Here is a 25,437-nt window from a genome sequence, read left to right on the forward strand (position 1 = left end):
GTAGCAGCCAGGGCTTGCCGGTGGTCTTCCAGGTAGGACTGAACCAGAGGAAGGGAGACATTCCATGATTGCAGCTCCTCACTGATGGGTATTGTGGATGCCAAAAATCTGCATGGGTAGAAATTGGCTTTGGACAACAAGGATGGGTGGCTCATGGTTGAATACAGAACTGCAGCTCCAGCAAATCCACTGCAAACTCTAAATGAGCATCACCATCCTCTAGAGGCAAAGGGTGAAGGCAAGGTGACCTTCATCATCAACCATCTGGCTCAGGTGCAAGGCAAAAGGGGCTTTACCACCCAGCTGGAAAGCCAACCCAATGTGTCCCTTCCTCACTTCTCTTGTCCTTGTGTTTCTTCCACTGCTCTGGACTGTCTGAGCTGGAAAACACAGCATTTTGCTGTGAAGACACATGATAAACCAAGGTTTCCTAACCCCAAGGTGCCATGGGATGGTTGGACAAGAGATGGAAGGGAATGCTGGAGGTTCATGGTGTCTGCAAGAGCTTTGCAGTTGTATTCAAACTTCCAAGCTTTGAGTGAAGTTATCTGTATTTTTGATAAACAGAAAGTCTTTCTGGAGACACTGCTTTGAAAGCAAAAGGAGAACCAACAAAATAGCTGCCAGTGGAAGTCAACAGGATGTGGGAGTTTCCTCCAATGAATATTGCTCACGGCTCCAGGCTGATGGCCAAGATCACTTCTCTACCTAAGTCAGTTTCAGTTTTGATTTGTGCATGATGTGGGCTCTGGGACAACAAGCCAAGGTGTTACCTTCAAGCAGGCAGCATAAGCCACCCTCTGATTGACAGGGCCACCATTCTGCTGGTACCATTGCTATTGTGATGGCTGAAAAATAAGTACAACTCGGGAAGTTGTCTTAATGGGAGAGAAAAAAGGAAGTATTAAAGCCTTTTTATTTTTGCTATCAATTTTATCTCTGTATTAAAAATATTCTCTGGCTTCTTTCTGATCAGCAGTGTTAGACTGGAATTAAATAGAAGCAGTTCTTCGAATGCTGCCTCTCTTCCCTCAGTGTTTTGCTACAAAGAGAAGAGAAATTAAGCCTGAGGAAATGTCTTGGCTGCAAGTAAGGCAAATGACTTAAATTCAGCTGGGAGAGATTATGACTTCCTTCTTCCCCAGAGATCCAGAGCTGACAGTGAAAATGTCCCCACTGAAACAGGTTCTGAGAAAAAGTTCATTTTCTAGGAGTAAAAAGTTTCTCTGGGTACTTCTCAGAATCAAGTTCTTCTTCTGTTGGATGAGGATTTCCCTGAGGCACGATGTGAAAGAAAAGGCAGGGAAACCCCAGCAGCTTTGTCACTGAAAGTGTTTTCCTGCAGATGGAAAGAATGGATGACTAATGCTCAAAAAATAAATAACAATTAAAAAAAGCAGTCCTGTCCAATGAACTTTGTATTGTGCATATTCTTCTGTGCAGTGATGCAGGTCATGCTGACCACCTCCTGCAGGGCTTGAGAAAAGGTCTCACCACTCCTTATAGACAACCTGGATGGCTGCTCTTGGAGTTGGTCCCAAGAATCCAACCTGATTTTGGAGCATGGATGTGACAACTGTTGTCATCCTGCACTCAGCACAGCTGTGGGATGAGGCAATGGCTCTGGGAGTTGGAAGGCTTCGTTAGAGCACGATGGGCTCTTCCTGAAGTGCTGGGAGGAAGGCCAGGGGCGTCATGGAGCCAAAACGCTTCTGCACACAGGAATAGCAAAGGTAGCCACCCATATCCCTGCTGCCATTGCTCTGTGGGGGAAAAAGATTTGAGAGAAGAGTGAGGCTGGAAGAATGCAGCCTCCTGCTCCCAGCCTTGGGCTCAACCCACTGAACCAGGTAAGAGTGCAGTGATGTGCCCAAAGTATTTCCTACCACCTCCCATGCAAAGAAATCCACTGTGGGACAGTTTGCTTAATAGCTGCAAGCAAATGTCTCCACGCAGGCTTTCTTTGGGGAGGAAGAAGATGCATGGCCAGGCAGCTGGTTTCTCCTCTCATATACATGCATGGCTCTTCGCAGCGATAGAGAGTGAATCCTGTTCTTATCGCTGCCCATATTCCCTGCTGATGGATCAGAGCCATCTCTTATCTCCTGTCCCAGACATGGACACCCACTGGATTTACCATGTGCCACGTGACTGCACTTTCTGGGTGAAGATCAATCCCAGAGCCATAAGGTGGAACTCAAGCCAAAACTGGACCCAAATCAGATCGTCACCCTCTTGCTAGTTCACACACAGCTCCTGGCAGGGACAAAGCATGCTCTGCTCATCCCCAGATGGATGTTTGATGGCAGAGTGAGGCAGATGCCCCAAGAGAAACTGGGGTATAACACAAGAAAAAGCCCCAGACTGTCTCCACTTGATACCACAGCCTCAGGAGAGAGGTCAAAACCACAGTGACTCTGTAGGAACTGGACCATCACCCCCAGATTATGCATTCAAGAGGTCAGAAATAAAGGGCTAAGCCACAGGATGCTCCTTGCTCACTGCCATAGAAACTTAGCACTGACATTGTCCCCTCCCCAGGAGATGGCTCAGAATAATGACAGTCATCCCATGGCAAGAGCAGCCTGTGAAGTCTAATGATTGACAACCATGATCTTATAAGTCTTCGTGGCTTGCTTGCTAAAGACCAAGAAGCAGTGTTTGGAGGGGACGTACATGAATCAGAGGCAACTTCTTCACAACCAGCCTGATGCCAGATTGCAATGTCTGCGTACACTGTTGTGCAGAACAAGCAACCCCGGTCTTCACAGCCTCACCCATCAGCTCCACTCGAAGGAAATGCTCCTAGAAGACAAGAAAAGCAGAACAACAATAAAGTAACATTCACAGGGAGCTGAGATATGGGAACAGTTGATTTTTTGGGGTTATTTTTTTTTTTTTTTTGTGAACGCCCTGGGAAATGACTTGCAGCAGGGAGTGCTTATAAAAATACTGCCAAAAAGTGCCTGGCGACAACAAAACCAAGCAGAGTTCAGTGGCAGCCGGCAAGGAAGGAAGCAAAGGGCACTGCAAGCAGAAAAGGGAACCTCACTCTGAGATAAGGAGGGAGACTATGAAGGCAACGTCCAAAAGGAAGGATTGGGGAAAAACATTGCACCACTGCAAATACGTGTCTTGCTACTGAAAGCACAGTGCAGAGCAGTGGAATCGTGTACAGAGTGTTCTCAGCTATTGAGGAGGTCATAGTCCACCTCCAGCATGAATCTTAGGGTGATCTCACTATAATCCTATTTTAAGTTCCTCCATGACAAAAAGACCCTCCAAACGTCCTTGGAGACACCCAAGGTCAGGCTGGAGCAGGCTCTGAGCAACACGATTGAGGTGTTCCTGTTGGTTGCAGGGAGGATGGGTGAGATGTCTGCTCTGTTACACATCAGGCAGTGCTGCTCAGCCAAACTGATGACTTTGCTTTAGAGCAGTATGCCACAAAGTGCAGCTATCAGAGCCCAACATTGCCCTGCTCCAGGTTCTGCACACTTTGGAAGGATTTTACTTACCCCTGCCAATGCCAAAAGGTGCTCCAGGGACTGTGACATTAGCAAGCATTTCTTTGCACGTGTCACTGCAACATAGAGCAGGTTCCATTCATCCTCAGGATACATGCCTAGATAGAAGGAAAGGTCACAAATGCACAGCTCTGTCATGCTCTAACTTCAGCTGGCGCTCCTGAAATGGCACCAAGAGCTTTTCTAGGAAATTTGTTCTTGCAAACAGAGATGTCAATAAGCCCTGCCTTTTTCTGTTGGCTGGAAAGCTTGGAATAGGCTGAAAAACCGTAGACATGTTTTGGATTTCTGGATGACAAACTAAGGAATGACACAAAAGTTTATTAAGAAAGAGAGGAGATGCAAAGCAGAAGTTTTCTAGCTGGAAAGTGTGATGTATTATCTGGCTGTCTTTGCAAATAGCAAAATTGCTGATTAGGTAACTCACCATCAGAGCTTGAAGCTGCCACTGGAATAAATAAGAATAGTTTGCTGAATAATTTCTATTCTCAAATTCTGATTGAAATGTGCCATCGTGTGGGTTGAGATTTAGTTCAATGTACTGAGACAGTGGGAAAGGCCAGAAGGATTCTGAAACTCTGCTCCCTATTGAACTTTTTTGCTAATGAAGGATTTGAAAGAGGCACTTTAGAATGATGTTTGCTATGGCAGGTCTTTTCCAGTACATCATCATTATTTTTATGCAGATCCTGAGGCAGGGAGAGATTCAATGACTTTCTCAAGGCCAGGCAATGAGTCAGAGGAAGAAATGATGGGTGAATGGCAGTCTTGATTCAGGGGTTGTGCCTTACACAAGTGGTGTTCACTTCTCTCAGCACCAAAGGTCCCAGCATACCTTAATCCAATTGTTTCTGCATAAAGGGTGCAACCCTGGGAGAAGAAGATGGGCTCCCAAACACATCTGATTGACCCTTGGGGTTGGCATGACCTGCATGAAGCTACTGATGAGTACATTGTCCTTGACGAGCCAGTTCCTTGGGAACAGTTTTGATGAACAGCTTCTAATTGGCTGCGTTGTCATTGATTATCCTGGGAGAAAGCTGTGGGAAGGGTCAGGTGAAGGCTTTCCTGCATGATTTTCCACAGATACAGACTGGTGTTTAATTTCAAATGCCCATGGGATGATACCCATTGGCTTCCTGGGTTGACAATGGATATCTTGGAGATGAGAAGTCCTGCAGCAGAGTGGTAATGCATTGGAATGGGCTGCCCAGGGAGGTGGTGGAGTCACTGTCCCTGGAGGTGTTCAAGAAATGTGGAGATGTAGCACTGAGGAACATGGGTTAGTGGGCATGGTGGGGATAAGTTGGCGTTGGACTTAAGCTTGGTCTTCTCCAACTGTAACGATTCTATGAATTATGTGATTCTATGACTTGCAGAGCAGCACAGCAAGACCAGGTGGGTGCTACATGGCTCACAGCAGTGTCTATCCCAAGTATGGTCTCTCTGTGTTGCCAGAAGGGAACTACAAGATCAAATGATTTCTAGAACAGCACAAGCTTGCAAGAGAAGCACCAGCATCACGCTTTGCTTCCCCATTTTCAGGTCAGAATGGGTGCCACACACAGGTATTCCCTTACCAATAATGAATTGAGGTCTTCTCTGGTTATTGTCCCTGGCACACGGTACATCCACAAAGTCATCTGCAATCAGCACTGTGTCAAACTCCAGGCCTTTGGCTTGGTGGACGGTGCCTATTAGGTAATCTGTAACCAGAGCACATAAAACAAACAAACAAACAAACAAACAAACAAAGGAAAAATTATCCGTGTTGCTGCTGTGATTGATATTTTTAATTTCACAATATCATTATTTTGTACAAGAACATTCTGTAACATTATATCGTACAAGATGGCTGGTTGCTCTTCAAGAAGGAAGTCCTAAAAGCACATGAGCAGGCCGTCCCCCTGAGCCACAAAATGAGCCGGCATGGAAGACCGGCGTGGATGAATAGGGAACTATTCTTGAGGCTCCAGGAGAAAAAGAGAATCTACCTCCTGTGGAAGAAGGGACGGGCAACCCGGAAAGAATACAAAGAAGTTAAGATGTGCAGGGAGAAAATCAGAAAGGCAAAAGCCCAGCTTGAACTCAACCTGGCGGCTGGGGTAAAGAGGAACGAGAAACTCTTTTACAAGTATATCAACAGTAAGAGGAGGACCAGGGACAATCTCCATTCTCTACTGGATGAGGCTGGGAATGTGACCACTGAGGATAAAGAAAAGGCAGACGTTCTGAATGCCTTCCTTATATCTGTCTTTAAAAGTCAGACCAGTTATCCTCAGGTTTCTCCACTCTCTAACCTGGCAGTCTTGGCTGGGGAGCAGACAAAACCCCTCACGATTCAGGAGGAAACAGTCAGAGACCTGCACCCTCAGTAAGTTTGCAGATGACACCAAGCTGGCTGGAAGTGTCGATCTGCCTGAGGGTAGCGAGGCCCTACAGAGAGATCTGGATAGGCTGGAGAGCTGGGCTAAAGCCAATGGGATGGGATTCAACAAGAGCAAATGCCGGGTCCTGCACTTTGGCCACAGTAACCCCAGGCAACGCTACTGGCTTGGGGCAGAGTGGCTGGAAGACTGCGTAGAGGAAATGGACCTGGGGGTGTTGATTGATGCTAGACTGAACGTGAGCCAGCAGTGTGCCCAGGTGGCCGAGAAGGCCAATGGCATCCTGGCTTGTATCAGAAATAGTGTGGCCAGCAGGAACAGGGAAGTAATTATCCCCCTGTACTCAGCACTGGTGAGGCTGCACCTCGAGTACTGTGTCCAGTTTTGGGCCCCTCACTGTAAGAAAGACATCGAGGCCCTGGAGCATGTCCAGAGAAGGGCAACAAAGCTGGTGAGGGGTCTGGAGCACAGGCCTTATGAGGAGCGGCTGAAGGAGCTGGGATTGTTCAGTCTAGAGAGGAGGAGGCTCAGGGGAGACCTTATTGCTCTCTATAACTACCTGAAGGGAGGTTGTGGTGAGCTGGGGGTCAGCCTCTTCTCTCGTGTGACAGTGATAGGACTAGAGGGAATGGCTTCAAGTTGCACCAGGGAAGATTCGGGCTGGACGTTAGGAAATACTACTTCTCTGAAAGGGTGGTCAGGCACTGGAATGGGCTGCCCAGAGAGGTGGTGGAGTCACTGAGCCTGGTGGTGTTCAAAGTGCATTTGGATGTTGTGTTGAGGGACATGGTTTAGCAAGAACCATTGGTGAAGGGCAAATGGTTGGACTGGAGGATCCTGTGGGTCCTTTCCAACCTTAGCGATTCTGTGATTCTATAATTTCATTCTGCATGCATTTCACCTCTTCCCAAACGCAAACTGGGAGCATAGCACTGCTCATAGAAATGTAGATTGCTACAGGCAATTTCCCAGACAAAGATGATGTCTGCTTATCAGCAGCCTGAACCCCAGCCCCAGCTCCCAACCAGGAACATTCTTCATTTGTTGAATTATCATTGCTTTGTTGCCTATCTCTAAAGTACAGCAAGTTGAAGGGCAAATGTGACAGCAAGCACAAAAAAGCAGAACACAGTCCTAGAGCTTTCCACCTGTAGAAAATATTGCACCCAGAGCTTTATTTGCCACTAGCAATGCCACATTAAGCAATTCTTTGGTGGCAGGCTCATTGTCCTGAACACCTGGATACCCAGATATACCTTATTGTCTTACTTCCTTTCTCCCTAAAAGACCAGCTTCCTCCAACCTTTTTGCAGAACAAGATGAATTCAGCACTGAAACTGTGCTGAGAAAAGACTTGAACTTGTTTCTTTATGACACAGCTTGGCTTTACCTGCCATAGCTTCTTGCAACACGTGGCTGCTCTCGATCTTCTGCACCAACTCAGGGATCCGCTCTTTGAACTTCTCCACTATCCTAATCTTCATTTCCAGCTCTTTGTCATCAACACGTGTTGCATAATCCTTCAAACCGATGAAGCCCTCGTTTTCTTCCCATCTCTTGATAAAGGAGTCATTTATCACAAGGTTTGCTGAAGGGAAAGTAGCAGACGATACGTGTCTATTTAACAGGCAACCATAATGGTAGGGTTTTTTTTTTATATCTCATCAAATTTCAGAGTAAATATTAGAGAAGGCAAGTGTGCAGCAGTGCATGGACTGCTGCTGTGGGATGCAAGGGCTTGGGATGTACTCCTTGCTCTGTGACTTCTGTGATCATACAATGGCTTGAGTTGGAAGGGACCTTAACGATCACAGAATTGTTGAAGAGGTTGGGTTGGAAGGAACCATAAAGACCACAGAATGGCTTGGGTTAGAAGGGACCTTAAACAGCACAGAATTCTAGAGTGGCTTGGGTTGGAAGAGACCTTAAAGACCACAGAACTATAGAAGAGGTTGGGATAGAAGACCATAAGATCATAGAAGAGGCTGGGTTGGAGGTGTCAGTAAAGATCATAGAAGTTGATGGATTTGAGGAAGGAGCAACAGGAAAACATTCACTGAGCTCACTCATTTCTGTTGTTCAGGAGTTTCCTAAAAAGGCTGCAAACCTTTCATCCCTGGGGTAATTTGTAAATCAAGGGGAAAAGGTTCTGAGCAATCTGAAAATGTTCTAATGGAACTTCAGAGCCTGGAGTAAGGAACTCAGGGACAGCCCCAGGGCCCATCCAACCTGCATTATTCCCTCCTTGTACCCACATGGCAAGGAGTTTTCCCAGTAACTCATGTTCCAGTGATCAGTAACAACATGCCTATAATCATTTGTTTCTCTTTGTTCCACATATAACAATGCATACAAATTTCTGCCAATTCTGCATATGAATTTCTGCCAACAATGCATATGAAATTCTACAGATTTTAAATGAATGAATGACTCATTTCCTACGGGGTGTCAACAGAGAAAAAAGAATTGTGATAGAGGATACAACAAGTGAGATTTTAAAACAACAGCAAAACCCAACAACAACAAAAACGAGTGGACTCAATGATCCTTATGGGTCCTTTCCAACTTGGGATATTCCACCATTCTATGAACCCCAAAATAGGACTGAAAAACAAAATCAAATCAAAGGGAAAACATCCTAAAGTATCTGCTTCTATCAGTTAATTGGTCTCTTGGAGTCAAGATAAGGCATTGCAGAAGGATGCTGTGGAGGGCTCCATAACAGACCCCATAATTTCTGTGGGAAGTCAGTTTGCCACAGACCACTGCATGAGGAAATATAAAATAAAACACCCAGAAGCCTTCCATCACTCCAGCAAATAGAGAAACACCAGTGCTGCTGTAGGGAAGCTCACAGACAGAAGGGTGAGGATGCACCGTCTATGATTCTATGTACTCACCTTTTTCCCGTTCGTCTGCAGGTTGACTGAGCTTCCAAATGTCATAAATTTTGCTCAGGCCAAAACGCACAAGCCCCTATAATTAAAAAGAACACACATCAATTTGGCTTAATAGACACAAGTAAAGGTGCTGCCTTTTTGTTTTTAAGGTGCTGTTTATCTCGCCTCTCTAGGTGCAGAACAACATCTCAAATTAAGTCACAGCTCCCTGTGTTTCGGAGCATGAAGACGAACGATTCTTCTGAGGCTTCTGAAATGTGGAGCACTCAAATGTCCCTGCAGTTCACACATGTGAATTTCTGCAGATGCACACACACAGAAGGAGTTGCTTGCACTCAGAAGATCAACCACATCTATTTCAAGGTGTTGCTGCTGCTACGAGTGCTGGCAGGCTTGGGGATGTGCAAGATGTGTTGACAATTTCCTCTTACCCCAATGATGTGTATTTTAATCTGCCTCTCTCTTCCAGCAAGCTTTGCAGCGTCCTCAAACACAGTGAAATTGCTTCGTGATAGCATTGTTATCTTCCCTTCCATGCTGCCTCTTACATCACCTGCACAAAGAATCATAGAATCATAGAATGGCCTGGGTTGAAAAGGACCACAGTGATCATTTAGTTTCAACCCCCTGCTGTGTGCAGGGTCGCCAACCACCAGACCAGGCTGCCCAGAGCCACCTCCAGCCTGGCCTTGAATGCCTCCAGGAATGCAGATCTGCAACTCCTGGGCACTGAAGAGAGCTGTGTGGTGCAAGAACATGACTTACCCTCTTGGTTTCCACCCACTAATGTCTTATTCCGGATGCCCTTGCAGACATCTAGAATGGTTGCTCCAACGTAAGCTATTTCAGGACCAAATCTGAAACTCTACATGGAAAAGGGAAGAAAATATCATGAAAAGAAGTTGTTATAACCTACAACAGCATTACTATATATGGAGTATATACAATTCTCACCAAACTTCTGGACAATATTTCTCTTAGAAAAAGCACCCAAACCCCCCCAGTTATTCCAAGAAACCACTCTTCCAGCCAAGGTAATAGGAACCATGCTGTAAGATAAGAACTATCACATAGGGCAAAAGATGGTTTTCAGCCTCTCCATTTCAGTAAGACTCTTTCCCAGTAGGGTATGTCATATCTGTCCTGTGGGCAGGGACTAGAGTCTCTGCTCCTGTGTAATTGTCCCTGTTTGCTGCCACTTGGCAAGGCTGACATGGTGCAAGGAAAAAAAGGCAGCTTGCACGGACAGGCTTTTTTGTGACAGTTCTGGCTTAGGAGCTGGCTGCAGAAGAGCCTGTCGTGTTGGTTTAAGCTGATCTATTCTGCAAAGAGTCCTGAAGGTGCCTCCTTTACATTAGCTGTGAAAACCATGTAGCCACAAGACAAAAGAGGCCAAAAAAATGCATCAGGGAGAGCGTTCTGTTAGAACAGCAGATTAGATAACCCAGCCTGGAAATGCAAACATCATATGTATTGAAAGAGGGAGGGAGCTCTCTTCAGGGGTAAACTCAGATTGGCTGATGCTGCTTATGAAAATTATGCCCTTGGTAGATGAACAGGGCAGGAGATACCATGGACGAATTGTGCTGGTAGGACGAGCAGTACGGCAAGGAGGGTATCTGCCCCTGCACACTCAACAGGAGCTGAGAACTCAGCTCACACAGAAAGAGAAGACGTCCTCAAAATGGGCCATTCACTAAGGTCTATATCTCGCTACCCATTTTTCAAGCCATGAGATCATTCCAGTAAGAGGCATGACAGGTGTGGAGTTTGAAGAGCACACCACCAACCCATGCAAGGCAAATACTCCACGGCCATGAACTTGAGAGGCCGGCTACATACCTTCAGAAGGACATTTTCCACTCTGTTTGTGATCCACCCAAAGCAGACCCTCATTGTGGTTTAGTGAGCACGGCAGTGATGGGTTTTTAGTGATTCTATGAACACAGGCTCTTACCTGGGTCAGGTAGTAGATATGGGTATGTGGCACTGTATAGAGAGTATTGACAGCACCTCGGAAGGAATAGATCTGCTGATGAGGGTCTCCTACAAGGATGACACCACACGTCTGTGACAGCACAATATCCACAATGGCTGCAGAAAAAACAACAGAGCATTAAAAGAGGGCCTGCTCATAAAGACAAAGTGAACTGCGTGTTATTTTGTGCCTGGAGAGAGGAAAGACCTCTTTCCTGACAACTTGTGGTACTTAAGAAGGGGTTAACACAGCTGCAGGAGAAAGCAAGTTGTGGAAGAGCAATGAGAAGAGTGCAGCTCACTGAGAACTCTATAAGCAGCCTCCCACTATTTTAGTCTGAGAGTTTTTTCCTGGTCTGGAACTGCACAGCATCTGAATCCCATACGTGTGAGCCCACCATAAATCCACCACACATCCCCACCGACCTGGATGTTGACTTAGGGCACACACTGCAGTGAAGCCCTTCAGTTCATAGAATCACAGAATCATAAGGGTTGGAAGGGACCTCTGGAAATAGTCCAGTCCTGCTACAGCAGGTTCTCTACACTACCAGGTTGGTCTCTACACCACCAGGTTGATTAAGCATTGATTTTCCCTTGGTGAATTCACGTTGACTACTCCTGATAACCTTCTCTTCCACTTGCTTGGAGATGACATCCAGAATAAACTGCTCCATCCCGAATATTTAATTCCAAGAGGGCCTCAGCCTTCTTTCTTGCATTCCTGCATGCCCTGACGATGTTCCTATATTTCTCACAAGTGGCCAGACCAATTTTCCATGTTCTGTAGACTTGTTTCTTCCACGTAAGAACCTGAACTCCACTATCTCATAGGTGCTGCATTTAAGGCTGCCCCCAACCTTCACATCCCCAGTCAACCCTTCCCTGTTGGTAAGAACAAGGTCCAGCAGCACATGTCTCCTTGTTGGCTTCTCCACCACCTGCATCAGAAAGCTGTCCTCCACACACTGCTGGAACCTCCTGGATTGTGTGTGCCTGGCAGTGTTGCTTATCCAACAGATATCAGGATGATTGAAGCCCCCCAGAAGAACCAGTGCCTGGGATCATGAGGCTACTTCCAGGTGTCTGCAGAAGGCCTCACCAACTTCCTCCTTCACATCAGGCAGCCTGTAGTATACACCCACAACAGTAGCACCCATATTAGCCTGTTGCTTAATTCTCATCCTTAAGCTCTCCGCTCACTCATCATTTGCAACTAGGCAAAGCTAAATCCTCCAAGTTCAGGTCTCCAAAGAATACAAGTGGGAGACAGTCTGATGAAGCCTTTGAGCTGATTTAACAGCTGCTGAAAAGACCAAGCCATCTTCTGCCCCTCTTCCTGTGTTCTTCAGCACACAATTCAGTCCACTCCGACCTCCTTACAGAACCTACTCAACATGCTTTGCAACAGAGCTACTCCTCATATACCCCTGGCAAAGAAAGCCAACAGGAAAGTTGACCTAGGGAGGCTGCAGATGTTTTCCCACTCACCTGGTGTGCAGTCCTGTGCTTCATCAACAAAAATGGCATCATATCCTGAAAGCTGAGGCTTACTGAGCTGCCAGAGTTTCAAATACCCTGAGAAAAAGAGAGAGGGTCATTTGCTTGTCTTGATTTCTTAAGAATAGCAGCTTCTAGCCCTAGCATTGGCTTGGAAGTTGCATGACTGCTCACTACCTGAAGGCTATTTGACATCTATACTCTCTTACCATCACAGGTGATCTTGTATTTCCTCTCTACATCTCCATCCAGCTTCTTCATGTTGCGCCATATCTCTTTTGCTTCTTCCACATTGATCTAGATAAAGAAAACAAAAGGGTCTGGAGGGATTGTTTTGAGCAAAAAAGAGTCCAGGCACAGTAGAACTTGAAATGGTAGAGTGGCTGGTAAAAGCCAATCATGGGCTTGCAGTATTTAAATGCAATATTCCTTCTAAATTCCTTTCCTCTTTCCAGACAACTTCTGAGTTGAACTGCAGGTTGAAGGTCTGCCATTTGGGCTGGATCTAATCACAAATGATTCATGCAGAGCAGAAAAGTTTATCTTCACAACTCCAGCCCATTGTCTGAAGTGTCAGACCTTCAAGGGTTGTTGATACATGTTTGTAGTCCGGATTAGAATGTTTGGGTTTGGCTTTGCCTATTGAAGTGACAAATGAAATGTTTCCTGTGTTCACACGTAATATCATGCCACTGCTCAGGCACTGATACAAATGCATGCCAATCTCTTCTCTTTTTCCCTTGTAGGGAAGAGACATTTGCAATGAGCAGCAAGAGATGTCAGTCTACTCTCTAGATGCCAGCTGTGCAAGCAATCAGACTCCAGTTCCTTTGGACTTGGCACCAGAGGAAAAACACTTTCTGACAGTCAGTTCTGAATAATGAAAGCTTGTGAACGAGATATGGGATGACTACAGCCCACAGTCTACAGCCCTTGTAGAAGTCCCAGCAGCCCAACTCTTCTTTCAACATGGGTACTCACTCTCTTTTCCTCTGGGGTGACAAGTTTTCTCTCTCCATGGGTGTTTTTGAACCAAATAGGCGTGTGCTCTTCACAGATCTCTTCATCTGAAGAGGCAAAAAAGTTTTCAAGGGTCTGCGAGACCGTTTTCCCTCTGATGAAGATAGATTGTCCCTCACGGTTCTGGATAAGAAAACTCACAGAGTACGCCGAGAGCTTCGAGAAGTTCAGTTTGCCTTTCTCTTTATAGCTGTGCCACAAAAATTAAGAGATGTTAAAACACACAGCAAAAGTCTACTGGAGAAGCTAGCTCGTGATGCACACTAACACTCACAGAAGCTGTTTAGTGTACCCTATTTTGACCTGGTAATGGAACACCTTAAAAATCTGTGCCTACTTATGCCTACGTATGCCTCACTATACTCCTGACCACAGACTCGTTTGTTTTACAGATTTTTATTGATAGAATGTCAAGGCAGAGAGGTATTCCCATCATTTACCCCTGCAACTATAGAGTGTTCTCAGAACAAAGCAAGAGGATTCCCCTCTTTCGTACCATGGATCATTTTCCCTTCTGTCTGCAGTGTAGATGTGCCAACATAATCACTGGTAATGGTGGAAGCTGAATTATTAGTACAACTCAGGCTATGAAAAACCCTCTTCTGCTAAAGGAAAGCAAAGTCTAGAGCCACTGATGTGCAAGGTGAGGAAATTAAGCCAGAAAGTGGGGAAATCCATTCTCAGTGGCTTTCTATCTCCCTGTGAAGTGCTCCTTGGCTACAAACATAAGCAGGATGAACAGCCTCGAAATAGCTATGGGACTGACAGGGAAATGAATCTGTTTCCTCAGGCTCACATGGGTGTTAACACCACTGACCCATCCAACCTGAAAGACTTTGGAAACAGTACATCACAGTAAATTTTCACAGAGAGTGGTGACACACTGGAACAGGTTGCCCAAGGAGGTTGTGGATCCCCCATCCCTGGAGGCATTCAAGGCCAGGCTAAATGTGGCTCTGGGCAGCCTGGTCTGGTGGTTGGTGACCCTGCACATAGCAGGGGGGTTGTAACTTGATGATCATTGTGGTCCTTTTCAATCCAGGCCGTTCTATGATTCTATGAATCAGTCTGACTTGAAGCAGGTGAAAGAAATCAACTGTCTCCCCTATTGTTTTGGCCTTCTTGAGTTCAGATCGTCCTCTCCTGCCACCCTCTTCCCTTCTCCCATAGGGAATAAAAAATTCCCACTCACAGTTTGCCGACGCTTCCAAATGCTAACGAGTGAAAAGTCTTGCATGTGACATTCCTGGGGAAGACGAGCCTGCCCCTCTCTGCAACAGCTTTATTGAATGTCACGTAGAGGAAACTGAGGTCAGCAAACTTTTCTGCGTACTTCACCAATGTTGAGGTCTTTCCTGTACCTGAAGAACAGAATTACCCAAAAATCATCTACTGTCAAGAATGAATGAATCCACACACCTTCTGTTAGCATTGCAGAGTAGACAGCACAGGGTAAATAAGAGCAGGACGAGGGGAAATGGTTTGAAGTTGAAGGAGGGACGATTTAGATTGGATATCAGGGGTAAGTTCTTTACAGAGAGAGTGGTGAGTTGCTGGAACAGCTGCCCAGAGAGGCTGTGGATGCCCCGTCCATGTGTGGAGGTATTCAAGGCCAGATTGGATGGGGCCCTGGGCAGCTTGGGCTGGTATGAAATGTGGAGGTTGGTGGCCCTGCCTGTGATGGGGGCTTGGAGCTTCATGATCCTTGAGTTCCCTTCCAACCCAAGCCATTCTAAGGTTCTATGATTACCTTCCTGTACTAACCACATAGCAGGGTTGTTTGCAACTAATGGGGATTTATACACTGACTCGAATGAAATCAGAAGCCATAGAGCAGAGTAGCTTTGAAAAATTACACTCTGCAGCCCAAAAGCTCTGAAAAATAATCATTTTTGCTTTCCAATATTCTAGAAGCCTGAGCACACACAGAGATACTGGTTCCCTTGAGAGGCAGCTTGGCAAATGAAACGTCAAAACTGCTCTTTTGAATGATTCATGAGTTTCTATGAGCGATGCAGCCCAGATCATGAAAGGAATGGTACCAAAGCATATTTCATCCACGTTTTGCATGTGAATGTGACACTGATACTCTGCTGAACCCCCCAGAGAGATGTCTGAGGCTTTGAAGACCTTCTACATGCAACACAGATGCAGAAAGATAAAGCTTTTCTGCCACATCACCATTACATTAATCTAACAGATGCTTTGGCAACGATCCTCAGCCACACATTTGAAGAGGGGTAACAAGGTTTGTCAGGCTCTTTTTCCACTCTATCTGGTTGTGGTTACATGTAACCTGTCAAGAGTTTGTGAACAACCTCATTTTTGTCATTCGGACACAGTGATTTTGTATGGACACACAAAATCACCACCATACTGCTTGGCACTGCATGTCCCTTTGCAGACAACATCCATTGGCTCTGAGCCTCCAGCATGGAGGAAAGCCCCCTGCAGGTGAAAGGGGATGATTTACTTTTCCCTCACCTGTTAAATAGGCTTTCTTGGTTTTATATGACTTCCCTTTTCAGAACAGAGAGTGAGAGCAGAAGATCTCTTGGTTTGTGTTGCTGCTCTTACCTGCAAATGCCATAATTTTCACTATCTGACCACGCTCAATTTTGTGATTCAAAATCCTTTGCTGTTCGTGGGTCAGTTTCACTTCAGACAAACTACTAAAATAAGAGAGAAAGAAAAAAAATACCCTAAATAAGTAAAAGGAATTAAGAATAAACATTCTCCCACATAAATGAATCTAATATCAGAAGGAGATCCACAAAGGGTTTATCCCATCCCACAGCCAGGAGGTTGGCACTGGGGCAAGCTGATCATTGTGCAAAAAGGCAGTACCTTCCACAGAATAAGACTGGAGAGAGGGAAAGCAAAAAGTAAACCTTGCAAAAGGTTACATGGGAAAAGACCTTCTCAAGAGCACTCAGCCACGCTTTCTTGGCTTAGGCTCACTGAAAGCAAACAGCATCTTAGAGTTTGAGGTGTCTTCTTGCTTCTGAGAGCACGTATCTTAAAATTGCTCTCAGATTCCTCAGTGCAGGACATCAATTATCTCTGCCTCACGTGGGAGCTGAGAGCTGTGATTAATGTTCAGAAAGGCATTCAGCACTTCCTGCTGGAGTGCAGTTGTTTTATTCATAAAGGTCTGAAATTTGTCATCAGCCCACAGTGTGAACCAGCTCTGCTCCCCCACAGGATGTGGAAAGGTATAAAGGCTTCTCCAGATATCCTTGACATTTCAGCACCTGGCTGCTTTCAGGATTTATTTTCTATTAAATTTCTGCTCAGAAAAAAAAATATATGCTTAAAAAGGAAGGAGTAGAACAAAAGGTCTGGGAAACCAAGAAGCAATTAAACCCACCACTTGTTTGCCTTCAATTTTGTTTCCATTATGGTCTCTATCACTGTCGTACAACAGATCATGAGGGGTTTTATTGGATTTACTTTCTCTAGACCTCTGTGAAGGATGAAAGCATTACTGTGGATGAGGACAGGGAGGCTAAGTGACTCAACCCAACAGAAGGGGAATCAAGCCCAGCTCTCTAAAGGCCGCAAAAGTATTTTAACCTTAACCGTCCTTCCTTTTTAGGAAGCAAGCTACCATCTAGTGACAATTCACAGCAACTGTATGTGTAACAGTTAATATATAACAATTACCTAACAGGATTCAGAAAAGAGGAGCTGAATTAATGTCCTGCAGCTGTATTCACAGATGAGCCTCCATGCCACTTGTGCTACAGTATAATTACCAGCATGTCAGCCCTCATTTTGAATGGCTGCAACCTGCATTTCTAGAGAAACTGACTGTTAAAATTAAAGCAGCACAGCACTCTCCCCTCTTTCCAAAGCATCCACAGGGAGAGCTGTGATTTGGGAGTATATTTAGGAGTGATTTAGGCTCTGCAATATTTCAGCAGCCATCACTGAGTTCTGCCAACACACAGAACAAAGACTTTTAAATTCAGTTAACTTAATTTTTACAGATTTAAGGCTTTCCCCTAAGAATTCAGGCAGAAGGTGACAAGGAGCAGATTGAGGTTTTGTGGTAATCCTTATGAATCTTGGAGTCTGTTCTGCATCCAGGGCTCACCGTACACTGCCTGGATCACCTGTCGTGTCATTACCTGGACCAGAAATCCTGCCTGCAGCGTGAAGATGGTGTTTCCTCTTCTACCACCTGTGGTGCAGTCACAGAAGCATTTTCCATCAGATACAAACAGTAGAAAATATTGTAATGGATCCTGGCAGGAAGGAAAAGAGGGAATCTATCATTAAGGAATCGTCAATAACAGATTAAACTTCTGCAGCCACCTGAAAGACAGCAACATCTTGAATGCTTTGTGGGTTGTAGGGACAATATTGGTATTTCAAAGTGCAGCTCATTATACCTTGAAAAGTGACCACAAAGGCACCACGGGGACAGCTCTGTTTGTGTCCTCTGCCTTATTTCTGCTTTAGGTTTGCAAATTTTGTGTCTGCCATGCAAACGTGACCTGGGATCAGAGTCCACAGGACCCTTGTGGGCAGAATGAAACAGAATCTGGGGTTAGCTTGGGCCTCTAAAGTGAATCAGTTCCAATAACTGCCTTAAAATGATTTCACACAAGTGTGTTAGCCCTGACAGTGCTTCACAGTGCTTTGTTAGTGCAAAGAGAGGAGCAAAGCAACTCCATGGGTTTAAATTAACTGCAGGCTCAGACTCACTGGCTGCTCTAGGAGCTGTAAATAGGTACAAGACAGTTCCTAGGGGGCTATTTAAATCCCTATGAGCTAAATCACAAACCTTGCGTGGTTTGAAGAGACAGTGGCAGAAGAGAGGTGGTCATTCATATTTCTGCTCATGTGCTCCAAGGAGATGGGACAAGGGTGACTTTGACCACACGTGAATGACACCCTCTGTCTGCCACATCTTCAGCAGACTTTTACTGAAGTTAATTATCTTAGCCAGCAATTAGCTGTCACCGACAGGCCAAACAAGCACCTTGACTTCCCTGGTTGGTAGCAGGAGCATATGGCCCATGGTTGAGTAACCAAAGGATGAACTCCACATTTGTGTTCAGCCTTGCAGATAGCAGCTTACAAAACTGTCTTCTTTCTGGCTACTGATTTGTTTTTCAGTGCAGCTCCTTTCCAGACTTCCTATATGAATGTGTGTTCTTAATCCTTACTTCATCCTCCATGTTCCTGAGAAACTGCATGCACCAAGGAACTGCAGAGCCCCAGCCAACAGGAACAGAACTATGAACATTGATTTGTATATTACACATTGCCACGTCTTGAAAGGGGCATCTCTCCATTCCTTACCTGTTAGTGATGTTGATGTTCTTCTCCCTCATGGCATACAGCAGTGTGGCAATGCAGTAAAGTGTCTCAGTCACATCCACAATGGAGAGGGAAGAGCAGGGTCTCTGCAGACATGCCATCAGCCTTTGGATGTCACGGACACCATCGGAGAAAAGCACCATAGCTGTGATGATGGCCCACATGTACTCAGGCTGGGAACAAGAAGGAAGACCGAGCAAAAAGATTTGAGTCTTTAGTCAAAGTGAAACAACCCTAATGCCATAATGAACAGTTAAATTCTACTCCATCCCCCTGAACAGTACAGAGTAAAGCCTCAAGCGGAGAACTTCTATATATGGGAGGGCAGAACTAACCTTAAAGCACCAACAACTGTGGGGTGAAGGAGAGGAATGACCATTTAACCTACCCCTGTCTTGCTCTGTAAGTGTGGCAGTTTGTTTGTGATGCAGACTTCAGCCCTTGAGAAGAGGTGGTGACCCTTCAAACACTGGAGGACTGCACTGGGATCTACGTTCCTGCTGGTGGGAATGGTGGAGACACACCTGCATGGAAGGGGAACAGTAGCATTTGCAAATAAGCCTTATCAAGTAAGCACATCAAAAAGCACCCACATCCCTTGGTGAATCCATGTGGACTACTCCTGATGACCTTCTTGTCTATCATGCCTGAAAATCATAGAATCACAGAATGGCTTGAGTTGGAAGGGACCACATGGATCATCAAGCTCCCCATCACCAGCTTCCCCATCTCATTCAGCAGTGTTTTCCCCACTCTTTATTCTGTCACCAATGTACTCACAGAAATCCTTCTTGTTGTCTTTGACATCCCTGACCAGATTCAATTACAGCTGGGCTTTGGCTTTCCTAATCTCACTCTGTAAGCTTGGATAATGTCTCTCTGTTCCCCCCAGGCTACCCGTGTTCTGTGTACCTTTTTATGTTTCTATGTGGCCAGGAGTTCATCCACGTATACTTCCTGGCATTTGTGCATGTCTTCCTATCCATTGGAATGGACCACTTCTGAGCTTGGAAGAGGCTGTCCTTGAATATTAACCAGCTTTTCTAGGACCTTCCTCCTTCTAGGGCCTTATCTTCTCGGCTCTTCCAAGCAGATCTTTGAAGAGGCCAAAGTCTGCTCTCCTGAAGTCCAAGAGCTTCATTGTCACTTTCCTTCGATGCCAGGGCTAAGCCCAACTCCCTAAACACAGCTGCTGAGTGCCATTTAGTATCTTGTGCTGTCTCACAAACCAAGATGATATGCTATAGGTCCTGAGGATCACCTGCTATCACTTTGGATACCCCTGGGCATCAAATGATGCAGCATTTGAATGAATCATAGAATTGGTTGAGCTGGAAGGGACCTTTAAAGGTCACCTAGTCCAACTTCACTGCAATGAACAGAGACATCTACAGCTAAGAAACTTGGATTTCCAACCTGTTCTTGTGCCTAAAGCCATGTAGCCAAGCACTTGGCAGTTCTGTAACATGGATGCATATGTAAATACTTCACTGCAGCAAGTGGTTAGTCTGCAAGTTCCTTCTCACTGTCTCAAACTCTCTTTCCAGAAGATAGATCCATGTTGCTGTTAATCCAATTTGATTCTTCTTGTACCATTTAACTGCCATACAAAATTGCTCACTAGTCTACAGATATCTGAACAGAACACTTGTTTGTATCAAGGACCCAAATTGGGCTTACTGCTGAGCTCTGGCAGATAGTCAGTAGTGCTCCAAGAAAAAAAAACACATCTCTTAGGAGATGGGAGGGACCAGGAAGAAGTGCACAGAGCTCACAGCCTCCATGAAATACTTGCATTTTAGCTAAAACAAGGATATGCTGAGCCTCTTTGAGACCTTGGCTGATCAGGAGATGGAAAAGCAGTGGTGAAATGACAGATCACAAAATGTAAGTGGAAGGGACACTGCAAGGGATGACTAAGTAGAGTCTCACTCACCCCAGTGTGGTCCCCCTGCAGGAAGCAGCACCATTTATCTCCTGGCAGTTCATCAGGATAAATTGGGAGAAGACCCAAAGCAATGAAAGCCTGAAGATATACAGCTACAAAGTGCTGAAGCAGACTCACCTGATGAGCCCCAAGATACATTCTTTATGTTGACCTGTTATGGCAAAATCCTGCAAGACCTGTTCAACCCTGCGCAGAGCCATGTCTTCCTTCACCAGGTACTGATGGTACAGCTTCTTCCAAGGGATGAACTGGAATGTGAAACATACACCACCACCTTTCATCTCAGAGGGCAGGAAAATAGGCTTCTACTAGCAATAAGCTAATCAACATGACTTCCAAAGAAGACGTGGAATTCAAACAGTCCCTGGAGCTTGATGGCAACAGGTATATAGCATGAGACAGAGATGAAAAGAAGAAAGACAGAAAGACTTGTTACTCGTAGCCTGCCAACAAAAGGCTGTTCTTTCTAGAGCAATGGGAACAGGGTGACATTGGTGTGGCTTCAAATGTCCAAGTATTAAAGGAGTGAGTATGTTTTCAGCTCTATTGTACAGATCTGCTCAGAGAGGGGTTTGAGTGTTTTAAATCCATGTGTCTATGAAGCCCTGCCCTCCCATATCCTGCTGCTTAGACTGGGCAGCAGTTGATCAACAGAGAGTTTACAACTGTTTGCACTGTGAGGGCCTTGACCGTAGATGAACAAACTCTGTAAATACAGAATTAAAGGTCTTTCTCTTAAAACTAACCTACAGCAGACACTGCATGCAGGCAGACATGCACACAGTGATGTACACTGGCTGTAAAAGGATATGGCCCAGTCTGGTAGCCTGGGTTTCCTGCATGATCACAGCTGGGGAAAAAAAAGTGCAAGGAAAGGAGTGAAAGGAGATTTGGTGGAGTGTTACAGGATGTTCTTTCCATGTATGGGAAGAATGCATCAAATAAAGTTACCCTAGTATTGAAGCTGTCATCTGAGGAGGTATTCACCATTGTCATGAATGCCAAAAATATCTAGTAAGAAAGGATGTGGGCACTAGGGAATAATCAAGGGATTTAAAGGTACAAAGAAAGGCAGAGATGCTCCTACAGCAACCACAAGACTGAGAAAGAGCAGAGCAGTAAGAGAAGGGCCAGGCTTGAATCGATGTCACAGCAGTCCTTACCCATGGGTCACCAACAATAATCCTCCAGCGGCGGCACACCAGGCTCAGGCTTTGATACAGATCAGTCACTGGTAGGAAAGCAAAGATGCTCCTCAGGACTTCATCAGGCAAGTCTTCAATGCTTCCCTGAGGTACTTCCCAGTTCCGAGTCCCCAGGAGCCCATAGTGTGAATCAGGGACTGGCTCGATCTCTATTTCATCATCAAGCTCTTGCTTGATTTGACTGTGCTCAGGATGAACCACCACTGCCTTCTTCTCAGGCTCACCCCACAAATCGTTCTCTATCTGAAGTCTGCCTGGAGCTGTGGAGGACAGAGGCCGTTTTCTTGAGTTTCCCATGTACTCATCCTCTAGAAATGAGGAGGAATCACCACTTGTCTCCATCACACTGGAGATGCTACTTTCATCATCTTCAGCGAAGAAAGGATCCAGCACTTCTTCCTTGATGCTTATGTCCTTTGTCCTACCAGCAACTGCCTGCTGTCTCTGAGAGACCTTGAAGTAATCCATGATGTTCTTCTGCCGCCCTTGGGCTAAGGATAGAGGAAAAGTATCAGTGAGGTCAAGAGAAACAGCACAAAGCACACTGCTCCTGTCTGAGCTAACAAGGAGACGCGAGGTTGTGTTGGGCAGTAGCTTCAAGGTTTGATTTCTGCACTACACCATGAGGAGATCACAGCACCAAGCCTGTATCAGGCTGCCCCCAACTGCAGGGTGAATGAGACGGACTCTTCTAAGAGGATAAACAGCCATTTCCTGCCAAACACTTCCTGGCTGCAATGTCAGAAAGCGCTGGAGACCGTAAACAGAACTGAAACTTGGCAACAGACTGCTCCCAGCCTCTCCCTTTTCTGATCCATGAAGCCCATTGATCCAACTTGTCAGCACCAAGAGTGCCCTAGGACCGTTCTGTCCTGCTCCTGGTCTGCAACATATCCTGATGCTTAGCTGAGAGGAAATTTTGAAGAAAAAATAAATAAATCACAAGCTGATTTTAGCACATTTCAATCCTGGATGCTCATGAAAGTGAAGCTTAAAGAGGTCTCACTCACCAGGCACTGCCTAAGAAAAGGGAAATAAAAAAAGCCATCCTACTAAGTCCTGCTGATGCCTGAGTCTCATTTGAGCTCACCTTGCCTGACATTTCATTCCCCTCCAACAGCACAAGTTCAAGGATGAACAACCCAAACGCACTTTGCTCTGTTGCAGTTTTTCTCCCCCAAATCCCTCAGGCTCCAAAGCAAACTGTGTACCTCCTGGTTGTGTCCTAGTTCTGTGGGTGGGTTGGAGGCCCCTGTTGACATCTCCTCTGCTTCGCCTTTGATTCAATGGCTGTGTCAGGGAGGATAAACCTTCAGTGCTCCGACTGAGAGCTTCACAGTCATCAGCTGTAAGGTGCATTTTCTTAAATCGCTTCACTGCTTTGCCAACATGCAAAAACAAACAACAAAGCAAAAGGCAAACTTAGCAAACAGTCATTTGGTGCATGCAGATACAGAAATTTCTTCTCAGAAGTGTTACAATGCAGTCCCAGTGTTCTGGTCAGGAGTTTCTCCAAATAACTCCCAGTAGGAGCTTTTACAACTCAGAATCACAGAACTGCAGGGGTTGGAAGGAACCTCTGAAGACCATCCAGTCCAAACCCTGTGCTAAAACTCCTTGATGCAGTGCAACATCTGGATGATGCCTCTGCAGCAGTGCTCTAAGTCTCCATCCTGTGGTGCCTGACACTCAGAATACAACAGGGCAATGTAAAACCAGAACCTGTGTACATTTTGTGTACGCTGAGGAATCAAATACAGGCAGCTGCATAAAGGCAAAGTGTCATTAGGAGAATGCCAAGGGACCCTGAGCAGTGCAAATGCCTGAGACAGAGAGCCGTGACTAAGAAGGACAGGGAGGAAGCCAAACAAAATCATCCAAAGAGTTGGGTTTTTTTTTTAAGAAAATCTTACTGGAAATGTGCAGGATGTCCTCTCCTCTTCAAGCAGAGCAGCCAGCAGAAGTCATATAAACAAAGCAACTCGCACCAACGTTGGACACACGCAAAGAAACTGAAGCCACCCCAGAGGGCGGGCTTTGTTCTGGTATGAGAATTACCAGTAAAAGACTGTCTTATCACTACTCCAAGCTGCAGAAAATACACTTCTCTAGCATATCTGTGGCAGCCAGAAGGGTAACAGGCTGCAGCATCCAGGGGTCAGCTCGTTTTGCTTGCAGCATTTCTGCTTTTCCATCCACATCAGCTCTGTGGGGCAGCACTCAGAGTGCCTGTAGAGCTCCTCATTCCTCAAAATGGGGAAGGCAAGCAGATAAAAAGCAAAGCGAGGCAGACTGCGAGCAAAGGAGATGGGTGTTAAAAAATGCCCTTTCTCACTTGATGTTGAAAATGTTAAATGGCTCCAATTGTCGGAGTATCTCAATTCTCTTAAGCATGAGGTCGTGGTGAATGTCAAAGCTGGGGAACCAGCTTCATCCAGGGACAGCAAAAGATCTCATGAGAGATGGGATACAAGATGGGGGCCCCCCCTATTGCCAAGGGCCTCATTACCAACCCTCTACCTCACTGTCAGTGAACCCATTGTCAAGGACACCTCCACAACCAAGGGGTCCATGACTAAGGACCCCCTCCATTGCCAAGAGACTCATTGCCAAAGGCTCCCCTGTTGCCAAAGGATCCATTCCCAAGCGTCCTCACTACTGCTAAGGGCCCCCTACTACTAAGGGCCCCCCTACTACTAAGGGACATCCCCTTGCCAAGGAACCCTCTTACTGCCATGGGACCCATTGCCAATAGCACTCCTATTTCCAAGGACTCCCTTCTGTTACCAAGAGATCCTTTGCCAAGGGACCCTCCAGTACCAAGAGACACATTAGCAAGTGTCCTCCTTACAGCTAAGACCCCCTCCCATTGCCTAGGGACCCCCTTATTTCCAAAGGGGGGGGTCCAATGACCAAGGTCCCCCCATGGCAAAAGGGCCCATTGCCTATTACTCAACCCCTACCTAAAGTGTCAAGGGAGATCCTAATTGCTAACCCTCCCTGCCAACATTGCCAAGGGACTCCTCTTCTGCCCAAGGACCCCCTATTACTAAGGGCCCCCCTTCACTGCCAAGGGACCTCCCTCATCTCAACAGGATCCATTACCAAGGGATCCCCTTACTACCACAGAACCTCCCCCTCCATAGTCATGGGACCAACTTCCAAGCCCCCTGCCCCTCTCCCATTTCCAAGGGATCCATTAACAAGCCCTCCTTGCCCAGCTACTCCCTAATTTCCAAGGACTTCCCCCCTGCCCAGGGACCAATGGCAAAGGGCCCTCCTATTGCAAAAAAACCCTATTGCTGAGGGTTCTCTTCGTGGCTCAGCTCCCCCTCCCACTGCTAAAGAACCTACCACCAAGAGTCCTCCCCCCATTGCCAAACGCCCACTACCCACGCTCCTCCCATTACCACCCACTCCTCTGCTCGCCCCAATTCTAACATTTGCCAGAATAGCCCCCTCTTTACCCCCCTCCATGATCAAGGCCCTCTGCTCCACTCCTCCAAGGGCTGCAGCCCGCTGGTTGCTAAGGGGAAGTGTCCCCTACCGCCCTCACTCCACTTCCGGCACGGTCGGCCCCGCCTCCGCGCTCCTCCGACCAATCACGCCCCGTCTCCTCCCTCTGGCCAATCAGAGGGCTCT

At 46.1% G+C, this 25,437-nt stretch overlaps 1 protein-coding gene across 6 annotated transcripts; it reads right to left on the minus strand.

Annotated features, from left to right (window-relative positions):
• Positions 1 to 897: 897 nt before the first annotated feature.
• Positions 898 to 25,349, minus strand: FBXO18 (F-box protein, helicase, 18). Of its 6 annotated transcripts, none has more exons than NM_001080210.2 (22): positions 25,263 to 25,349; positions 23,709 to 24,087; positions 23,007 to 23,171; positions 21,754 to 22,286; positions 20,708 to 20,838; positions 19,031 to 19,166; positions 18,625 to 18,815; positions 17,445 to 17,561; positions 15,889 to 15,983; positions 14,504 to 14,672; positions 13,273 to 13,501; positions 12,501 to 12,588; positions 12,283 to 12,369; positions 10,772 to 10,908; positions 9,580 to 9,679; positions 9,246 to 9,367; positions 8,815 to 8,890; positions 7,305 to 7,502; positions 5,108 to 5,233; positions 3,519 to 3,625; positions 2,677 to 2,805; positions 898 to 1,763 (listed from the first exon to the last, which is right to left on the minus strand). In NM_001080210.2, coding segments are annotated over exons 2-22 (3,057 nt in total). In that variant the 5' UTR covers positions 23,710 to 24,087; positions 25,263 to 25,349; the 3' UTR covers positions 898 to 1,643. The 6 variants fall into 6 exon arrangements, with proteins under 6 accessions (NP_001073679.2, NP_001384841.1, XP_015139126.2 ...); XM_015283640.4 differs by having other exon boundaries at positions 899 to 1,763; positions 23,007 to 23,174; NM_001397912.1 differs by lacking the exon at positions 23,709 to 24,087.
• Positions 25,350 to 25,437: the final 88 nt, after the last annotated feature.

Source organism: Gallus gallus, chromosome 1, assembly GCF_016699485.2.
Source record: "Gallus gallus isolate bGalGal1 chromosome 1, bGalGal1.mat.broiler.GRCg7b, whole genome shotgun sequence".
In the NCBI taxonomy this organism is placed as follows: domain Eukaryota; kingdom Metazoa; phylum Chordata; class Aves; order Galliformes; family Phasianidae; genus Gallus; species Gallus gallus.

Bases quoted from the DNA above. Each gene is read 5' to 3' on its own strand.
- FBXO18 (XM_040678084.2), bottom strand. The intron at 19,167-20,707 runs GTGAGTCTGCTT...CCTTCCATGCAG, and splicing joins TGTATCTTGGGGCTCATCAG to GTGTGTCTCCACCATTCCCA. The intron at 10,909-12,282 runs GTGAGTGGGAAA...TTTTTTCTGCAG, and splicing joins AGCACAGGACTGCACACCAG to CCATTGTGGATATTGTGCTG.